This window comes from Lampetra fluviatilis, chromosome 29 (genome assembly GCF_964198595.1).
Source record: "Lampetra fluviatilis chromosome 29, kcLamFluv1.1, whole genome shotgun sequence".
NCBI lineage: Eukaryota > Metazoa > Chordata > Hyperoartia > Petromyzontiformes > Petromyzontidae > Lampetra > Lampetra fluviatilis.
The window spans coordinates 3,045,443-3,055,685 of NC_136303.1; the positions used below are offsets into that span (position 1 = coordinate 3,045,443).

At 50.9% G+C, this 10,243-nt stretch overlaps 1 protein-coding gene across 1 annotated transcript; it reads right to left on the reverse strand.

Moving 5' to 3' along the window:
- Positions 1-7,110: 7,110 nt before the first annotated feature.
- On the reverse strand, positions 7,111-9,864 carry LOC144943051 (uncharacterized). The gene is made up of 2 exons (XM_078870218.1): positions 9,758-9,864; positions 7,111-8,110 (listed from the first exon to the last, which is right to left on the reverse strand). Exon 2 carries the CDS (start codon positions 8,103-8,105, stop codon positions 7,206-7,208), a length of 900 nt encoding a protein of 299 aa, XP_078726344.1. The 5' UTR covers positions 8,106-8,110; positions 9,758-9,864; the 3' UTR covers positions 7,111-7,205.
- Positions 9,865-10,243: the final 379 nt, after the last annotated feature.

The window sequence follows — 10,243 nt, forward strand, 5'->3', positions numbered from 1 at the left end:
GACTCAGTCGACCTAGGGGAGGCCCAGGGCCGGCTCAGATCGCCAATGGTGTTGGTCACCGCGAGCGGGAATCGAACCCGGGTCGCCGGGTTCGTAGCGCAGCGGTGAGCGCACTGCACCCCACAACAACAACCGCTATTCGCCACTAAGTGGCCACTACGACGCCTGTGCCAGGCTAGGTGCACTTTGAGGCCACGTGAAGTGTCGAAGGCTCGCTGCCAGGAGGTTACGGGACAGGCCCAGGTGCCATGGGGTTGACTGACTGAGATGACCGGTAGTTGCACCATCTGCGCCCCTACTGTGCCAAGTTGCTGTGCTTTATTCGCCCGGCGCTCCGCTGGTTGTTGTGAGCGGCGTCGCTCCTCGGCCCTCCGCTGTTGTTGGAGGGCGACTGCCTCCAACTGCCCAGTAGCAGGGTCCTTCACGAGCCTCCTCTGTAGAGGCCGATCTTGACACCGCTGGTACCGGTCTTTGACAAGTGCACTCGGCTCCACGACCTCCCGTACCGCATCAGCTCCATCTCTTCTCCAGCCCGTGTCGTGCCCGTCTAGCCCCCCCCCGCACCTCTATGCGGCCAAACCGAAACCGCTTGCGTATGCGGTGGCTGGGCACGCGGGCTTCGTGACCCAGTCCACGCAGTCTCGCCCTGCGGCACACCGATCGGAATGCGTCCACAACAACAACAAATCCACCACCCCCCCCACACACACACACAATAATTCATTCTCTGCCCCGCGTGAAGAAGCAGAGGGGCGTGTGGGTGTGTGACAGCGGCAAGTCCAGGCAGGCAGGGGGATCGCACACGGACACTTCCTCGAGTCCTCCTCTCGCCTCTCACAGTGCCCACGTGTGGAGGAGCCCCCCCCACACACCCATCACCACCCCCCCCCCACATCGTTGACCAAACGTCACGCTCAGCGCCTTCTGTTTGCCGGCTACTCGACCATGGGAGGGGTGGGTGGGTGGGTGGGGGGCCGACGAACGCCACGCGGGGCCCTTTTGAAACGCGGTGACGTGACCGCGGGCAGGAATGTGGCCCCTCGTGCGTGATCAGACCTCGTGTTGTCTTCTCGTTCCTGGCGTCGACGTTGGCATGGAAGGGGCAGGCTGGCAGGGGGTGGTATGGGGGTGGGTCACGCCGAAAGCTTCCCTCTTTCTTATTTTCGTGGCGAGGAACTATTCACACTTTCACATTCCACCAAACGAGGCTCAGTAAATGCGAACCGACATGTAACAACAAACGGTGGCACTTCATCGGATGATGCAGGAGGGAGTGCACTGTTACATCGACAATATTTAATTTACGGAAATTTTACAACGGCAAAAAAGGTACGCAGTGTCTAAAACACTGGCAGATGTTTCGATAACGTTAATTGTAAATATGTCATTTCATTCCGATAGGTATGAAATTACATATTTTTCACGCAGGGCCTTTTAAAACAGGGTGACGTGGCCGCGGGCAGGAATGTGGCCCCTCGTGCGTGATCAGACCTCGTGTTGTATTCTCGTCCCTGGCGTCGACGTGGGCATGGAAGGGGCAGGCTGGCAGGGATGGGATGGGGTGGGTCACGCCAAAAGCTTCCTATGACCTCTGACGCGTCATCTCTCACGCTCCCTCTCTCTCTCTGTCTCTCCCCCCCTTGCCCTCCGTCCCTGATCAGCGTTTCCTTCTGACCCTTCCCGAGTCTCCCCTCTCCCGGGCCAGCTTCAAGCTCCAAACTCTACAGATACGAGCGCCCGTGGTCGCGTTTTCGGCTTTCGTGATTTTGGCAACCGGCGTCACGCCTGAGACGGGCATCCTGGCCTCGTGACTCTCCTCGCCTGCCGAAACAGAGACACACTTGCAACTTGAACCTTCTTTGGGCACCTCTCAGTGTGTTGTTGTTCTTGTTGTTCTTGTTGTCTGTTGTTGTTCCGTTTCCTCCGTCAACGCCCGCGTTTACGCGACCCACGTGCCGTAGCAGACACATTTACACAATATAATAATAATAATTATGGTCATATTATTTACACAATCATGGGCATATTATTATTATTTTGCCCACCGTGGACTATAATAGCAACGCGAGTCTGGGGGTGGTGGCGGGGGGCATCGAACCGTGACCTCTTCCCGCGTGGTGGCTGTTGACGGAGACTTCCGAGCAGAGAGGCGCGTGCGTTTTTTGATGTGACCATGGAGGGGGTGGGGGGGGGGATCTCCGGCCACTCCGAGCGGCTCTGTACACCTGTTAACGAGCGCAAGAGCCCTCAACCTCACCAACCTCTCCAACCTCGCCTCCAGCCAAGGGGCCTACGCCACCCGCCCCCCGCAAAGCCACGCGGCCAGGCGAGAGCGGACAGCGGGGGCGCTGGTCGGTGGATGGCACAGAGGTCATCGTCGTTGTCGTCGCGATCCATGGGCAGATATCCCCGTAGGTGTCCGCTTGCACATTTCGTCATTTGTTGGTTGCCACGTTCCTCTCCGTCGTGCAGTGGCAATATGCTCAAGTAGTGCAACGTTGTTCTGGCACCGATCTCTGATATCGTCGTCGTCGTCTTGGTCAAGCCATTCTCTTGTCACGTCTTCCTCTTTCCAGTTCCTTCCATTATTTCCCGAACAACAACAACAACACACTCTTTGGTTCTTTCGGTAAAGTCACGTATAAAGATGAAATAATAAGTTAAATAATGATTATTTAATTTATTATTTTATCTTTATACATTCTTTCGGTAAAGTCACGTATAATAAAAAAAATATAAGTATTTAATTTATTATTTAAATAATAATTATTTCATTTATTATTTTATCTTTATACGTGACTTTACCGAAAGAACCAAAGAGTAATTCCTGCAGTCACGAAAGCTCCAAATTTATAAACAACAACACATTTTGAATGCGTTGTTCGGATTTGCGAAACTCCACGCCAACCCACGTGCTGGGCTGCGACTCTGAAGTGGCCCAGCAGAGGAGGGGGAGGATGATGATGGGTGGATCATGCAACGGCGAACGTGGACCGAGCACCGAAATTTATTCTGCCAAGGAAATCCTCACTGAGAGTCCGGGGGTAGACTTCCTTGCAGGAGCGTCCTCTGTGCATTTGGATGTCCGGCGGGTTAAAATCAAAGGCAGCACAGGCGTAATTGTAGAAATTGTACCAATTCTGCTTAACTCTAGGAACTCCATATAGTAGGTATACCTACGTAAAAAAAAACTAAGAATATGAATCCTTGCAGTCACGAAAGCTTCAAATCTAGAATACCTACGTGACTTTACCGAAAGAACCAAAGAGTATGGATTCCTGCAGTCACGAAAGCTTCAAATCAAGATTCGAGGAATTCCTCTTTCACACCTCGCGTTACTCAACCCTGGAACTCATCACCCTGATCACCCTTATTCTCCACACTTTTTAGTTGCACCTTCGATTAAACTATTAAAATAAGATGTTTTATTTTAACAGGTACGGCCCACTGAGCTATTCAGCTCTTTTTCAGAAGCGACCTGGCCACGATTGATAAGCTCAACGAAGTGGCTTGTCGTCACGTGGAAATTGTTAGCAACCAAATCACTCTGAACGGATGATGTTGATTCTAAATGTGGAGAGAAAAACCGGTGGACTCGGAGAAAAATCCACGCGACCACGGGGAGAGTGGACACGCAAACTCCAAATATACAGCAGGAGGCGTCAGGGTCGGGATCGAACCCACGACCTCCTGTATACCGGGCGAGGTAGTTAACATCTCCTAGCCAGCGAATAGCTCAGTTAGCTTCGTAAGGTGCAAAAGAAGTTCAACATACATACCATGTGTTGCTAAACTTGTGTCTTCCACCTGATTACATTTAGCATTTTCGTGCGAACTACCGACCAGACTCAGATCTCCATTGCTGCTGCTACTGCTGATGATGGTGATTAGGCTCAGAATATGTCCGGACCATCATCATTAACTACCCTTTTTTTTAAAGCACTTTGCACATTACATATACAATATATCTTTATTAAATTGTTACAAAACCGTACACATGCATCAGTGGGGAAGGCTTAGAGAAATATTTAAATACATGCAAAATCGTTGTTTAAAATCAGAAAAAAAACAATGCACACGTGTAAACATGCAATCAAAAGCAATTCACATATATAGGAACATTACTTGGAAGCGTTATGCACAAGTCGTACATGGAAATGCATGCCTCCTGCTGTGAATGTGCACATCCTAAAAGGCGCTTTCTTTCAATGTACGCTTTACAAGCAACTCGAGATACAGTTGAAGTTTAATTCGGTGGTTCGACACGAGGGCTCGCCTTTCTAATCCATTACCCCCGGACTCTGATTATCCGCAAAATCGATCGTATCAGCAGCGAAAACTCCCCCGATATTCGCGCGCCTCATCCTCCCTCTTTGTCTGCGATTGGGATCATTTCCGGTGGGTCTGTGGAGTCGAAAACAATCTCTGGACAATGTCGCGGGTAATTAGGATCCGCAACATTCCTCCTCTTATCACGGCGCATCAGATGAATTATCAAGTAAATTGGCAAGTTAATTATTCACCTGAGCCTTGATTTACGAAAAAATAATATTTATACAATAATTTTCTAAATGTACGATATGCTGCATTACATTGTAACTCAAAGGGTCAAAGTGGAATTCTGCTCGATTGCATTGTGGGATGAACACTCGTCCCCCTGCCCGCAGCTCTGAGTCAGTGGTGGCAATTCCACATTACAGTGGCGGTACTTATTTTATCGACCATGCAGGATTGAAGAACTGAGTCGATCCCTGACTGTGAAGTTGAACTTGGAATTTTAAAATTTTCGAGCGTCACATTCTGCGGCCGTGCCACCCGGCCAGATACGATTGATCACTTGTAAAAAAAATGATAATGTACAGCCCTTTATCAATCCACTGCTGGATCAAGGCACTGTCTTTTTAAAAATTATTATTATGGATTGGTTCACCATAATTCACCACGCTGGTCAGTGCAGGTCGGTGAACGGTGGGGGTGGGCAGGACTGGTTCAGGTATCTCTCGCCACTGATGATAGACGTGGCCCAGAATTTAACTCAGGTGGCCAGATTCACAGCGCAGTGTGCTAACCGCTGCTCCACCACTCACCCCCACCCCATAATACATTTACACACTGAGAGTTATAGCAACGTTCATTTGATTTATGCTTCAGAGACACGACAAGAGGAGTATTATGTAACGAACATCGTCATTCAATTGCAATACGGATCAAACTGAGCAATAGTACGGGCCTGTTCAAGGCCGTAGCCATGGAATCAACATTGGGGGGGACCAAATCTTCCAAGGGGTCTGGGGTCCCCCCCCCCCCCCAGAAAAAAAATCTAAATTTGAAAACTCATTTCCTACCATTTCCTGCCTGAAATATTAAAACACATAGGATGGACTTTTTTTTTTACAATAATGTCTAATAGTGTATTGTATTACATTGCTCTGTTTTTTCTTTTTTACCTTTTTTTGTTTCATTGTATGTAATGGCAGAGATTCGGGATTAATAAAGTACAACCATAACCATAATCATATAAACAGACATCTATTATACGCTCCAAGCCTGGGGTGTTTCATTCAGACGCTGTCTTCCCGACAGGCCTGTTCTTCACCTGAGGAAGGCTGCTTGCGTTGTGGCCAAAACGTCGTGAGAATTATTTTATGTTTTATTTTTATTATTTTATTATTTCCCTTCTACGTGACTTTACCGAAAGAACCAAGAAGATGAATCCCTGCAGTCACGAAAGCTTCCAATCGAAAAATTATATTTCCTATTAAGGCCACGGTGTTATTGGCCAATGTATTTAGTTGGTGTTGTTGTTGGTGGTGGTGTTGTCGGTGCCTAGGCACCACTACCAGCACAACAGCAGCAGCATCTTCCAAATAGGTTTTGTTAATAATCTCTGTTTTTCGATTCCTCGATATATGCAGTATTGTATGTAAAGGGCGTTACGTATGGGTTCAATTGCAGCCATGTCATTGACCCGACAGATATCTCGGCACCCGGCACACCACACCCAGTATGCGTCTACCTAAAGCTGTGGCTACAACTACAGCCATGCGCCACCGACTCCCCAATTTACCAGCGACCCGGAAAACATTCAGCGAGGCATCACGCCCCGGTCTACATCATCGCTACCAATTCACCAATAAATATTTGAAAAACAAAAACAAATCGAATCGTGACCGCGAATCGTAACGATTTGTCCAATTTCTGGGAGGGTGAATAATTCCAACAACACTAACCATTTGGATGTATTTATATATACACACACAAATACATAATATATCATCCAAAGTATTGACTGTTTTCCCGGGAAATCCTCGCCCAGTCTATTAACTCTCATTTGTTTCCATGAAGATCACACTCGGGGTTGTTTATCGAGTTATTTTCACGATCGATTCTGCGAGTGGGAGGCAACCGGGCTGCCGGGCGTCGCAAAATAACCCAAACACTTTCGAGCGGTTATAACACTCCCCAAGTTGGCACGGGCATGACAACAACCCACGCGCTATATCCTGCCTCATCACGCGGGCAACCGCCGGCCTGCCACTGCGGGTTGGGTGTCTCCACACGCGCCACTCCACTTGCTTGGCGTGACGGCGCCATGTCAGGGTTTACGCGCGCATCCGTAACGGTGGGTTGGTTTGGGGTTTACGCGCGAATCCGAACAACGCATTGAAAGTGTTGTTGTTGTTGGGAAAACTAATGGAAGGAACCGGAAGGAGGAGAGGAAGAGCTAACAGAGAGTGGTTTGACGACGACGGCATGAGAGATTTGGTGTCAGAAAGACGTCGCCGCTATTTGAGCATATTGGCACAAGACAGAGGAAGGTGGAAACAAATGTAGAAATGTGGCAGTGCACACCTACGGGATATGTGTCCATGGATCGTGATGATGACGACGATGACGATCTCTGCGGGATCCACCGGCCCCGCTATCCACTCTCCCCTGGCCACGTGGCTCGCACGTAGCTCTGCGATGCAAGGTGGTGCACTGCTCACTGCAGCCGTTCACAATGGCAACGTGTTATGTCATCGTTCGAGGGAGGCCTTTTCTCCGCCAGAGTCCACGACGGACATTCCTTCGTCTCGTGGCAACACGAAAAAAAAACGGCGCCCGATCGCACGGATGGAAAAAAAACAAAAAAACACGACAAATGAGAACGTAACAAAAAAAAGCAAAACCCGAAATAAAACAACGGGAGATTTTAACAACTACTAGACAAACTCCAGACCCGTCTGGCTGGGTGTCCTGTGGATGCCGACGCCCCGAGCTCGCCGTGTCTCCGCGAAATCCCCGGCTCCTCCGAGGTGACCCCGCAGGCTGCCGTGACCCCCGACATTCTCCACTTCGACCTCGCCGCCCCGCGCCTCCTGCCACCGCCCACCCCGCTCCGAGTCCCCTGGGCTCCCCGCGCCGATCCACTCCTGCCCCGACGCCGGCCCTCCGGCATCGACCCAGCGCGCCCACCGATCCGGCCCCTGGCTCCGAACGCTCGACGACGCCTCCGCCGCCACCGTCGTTCCGCCGTGGCCGCGGTTGCCGTGGCCGCCCCAAGGCCCCGGCGAGCCGCGAGCTCCGTGCCGCGCGCTCGCTTCCCGCTGGCCGGCCAGCGAGGAGCGGCGAGTGGACGCGACGCTCCGGGCGCCAGAGGCGACGACGCCGCCGAGCCCGGCGCCGCTCGCGCGGTCTCCGAGAGGCCCCCACGAGCCCCGCCACGTCTCGCCGGCCCTCGCCTCCGCGAGCTCGTCCGCGCCCAGGCCGTCGCGATTGTCCGCTCCGCGGGGCCACCCGGAGGCTGTGGGCCTGCGCTGAGGCTGAGAGGCGCCGGGGGGAAGTCCCTCCGGAGGGGTCGGGCCGTGCGGTGGCGGCGCGGGCAGCTCCTGCCGATGATGCTGATGATGCTGATGCTGCTGCTCCTGCTGATGCTGCCGCGTCTGCGGATCGCCGTTGTTCTGAGCGACGGTGACGACGCCGCCGCTGCCGCTGAGGATTTTGCGTCGCATTTTCCGCTTCTTGACGTGCGCCCAGACGAGGGCGCACACGGTGGCGGTGAGGAGGAGCCCCGTGGCGAAACCCACGGAGGCTGGGGCCAGCGTGGTCATGATCCACTCCATGACGCCTGGGCCAGAGGATGCGCGGTGCCAGGGAATGACATTGGCTTGCGGTATTGACGTTTTCGTCGTCAGCATCATCGTAGTTATGGAAACTAGAGAAGTACGGTATCACTATGAGACCTCCTTTACCAGTGGCAAAATATAGTAGTAGGTTTTTACCCTTTCAACTGGTACAAAAACTGACACCTTTATACAAGGGATCATGTTTGCAATAACCACAACACAAGCAGTCAAAATACAAACAAAAATAAACAACTCTGATAATGATAATGATATGCACTGTCCTTGAAGTTGGAGACTAGGCTCTAAGAAAAGCTGTCTCGGGTGTGGACCAATCAACTTCAAGGACAGTGCATATCATTATCAGAGTTGTTTCTTTTTGTTTGCATTTTGACTGCTTGTGTTGTGGTTATTGCAAATATGATCCCTTGTATAAAGGTGTCAGTTTTTGTACCAGTTGAAAGGGTAAAAACCTACAAGTACGGTATCGTACATATCCTCCTTAGGTTAATGTGGCAAAATCATAATAATGATGATTTGAAGCTTTCGTGACTGCAGGAATCCATACTCATTGGTTTTTTCGTTAAAGTCACGTAGGTAGAAAAATAATACATCACGACGATTTGATTGCCACACATGCAATCGGCCTGATTCCATCAGAGGACGATTGCTTGTGTGGCGATCGAAACGTCGTCATCTATTATTTTTTCTACCTACGTGACTTCACCGAATGAACCAAAGAGTATGCATAATCATTACGTGAATCATCATTGGTTTGACATGACAGTTATCGGCAGTGTCAACGTGGAAATTGTGTCATCGTAATTGTCATCATCGTGGCGCGATCAATGCAACGATTCAATGCTCGCGGTGGCTCAGGGGTCAGGGGTCAGGTCACTGAGCCGGCACTGCTGAGATGCTGTAGCCTCATCGGTGCTTGCGTTCAGCAAGTGGAGCGACTTAATTACTCTCAGCGCAGTCAACAATTTAGTTTAACAACGTCGGCTTTCGCGACCAATATTATTCATAATATGGGGGGGGGGGGGGGGTTGGTTAGTCAGATCGCAGTAAATATAAATGCGTCGATAACCCGCCACGACGCGGCACAGGCAATCGGTAAGGTTTGTCACGGAAACAGAACGCGCCAATTAGTCACTACTTCAGCACCACCGGTTGTGTGTCGGGGAGCAAACCCGCAACTTTTGCAACAAACCTGTCTGGGTTCCAGCGTCAGCAAGATTTGATTAAAGGCCCATTAAAACAATACGCATTCAATTAAAACTCTTCATATTTCACCAGGTAAGGCCCACTCAGCTATGTAGCTCTTTTTCAGAAGCGATAGTTCGACGAAGCGGCTTATCACGTGGAAATGTATAGCAGCCAAATACTCTACACGTAGGAGAGGGATAAATTGGATGAGCCGGAGAAAAATCCATTCGACCACGAGGAGAGAGACACGCAATCTCCAAATATACAGCAGCAGGCGTCAGCGTTGGGATCGAACCCACGACCTCCTGCATACCAGGCGAGCTAGTTAACATCTCACCACGGCAGCGCCCCAACAACAGAGGCAAACGTTGTCAGAAATGCCATCATCTCCGCCGTGTGCCACCTTCAGCCATCGCCGTTGTTACCCCCCTTGTGCCACTCACCATTCTGCGGCGCTGAGCTGGTGGGTGTCGTCGTAGTCGTAGCGACAGCGGTGGTGGTGGTGGTGGGGCGAGTGGTCGTAGCGGTGGTGGTTGTGGGAGGAGGCGTGGTGGTGGTAGTGGTTGTTGTGGTGGTGGTAGGTCTGGTCGTAGTGGTTGTAGTGGTGGTGGTGGTGGTCGGTCTGGTCGTAGTGGTGGTGGTGGTAGGTCTGGTCGTAGTGGTTGTAGTGGTGGTGGTGGTTGTTGTTGTGGTCGTGGTAGACGTTGTGGTTCTCAGAGTGCAGTCTGGAGGACACCTCGACGGATCTGTAGGAGCGATAGGAAGAAGTTGCAGACTTGAGGCTCAGCTGGTGCAGTAGCCTCACTCACTCGCTCATGACGCTCGCAGCGGTTTCACAGAAGCCTCGTCGTGCTGTGACATTGAATTCCATCGTGAACATTTTTAAGCAATCTATGAAATTGAATCCTGACAAAACCCCATTACATACA

Coding starts and splice junctions, on each gene's coding strand:
- LOC144943051 (XM_078870218.1), bottom strand. CDS start 8,105: ATGGAGTGGATCATGACCACGCTGGCCCCAGCCTCCGTGGGTTTCGCC.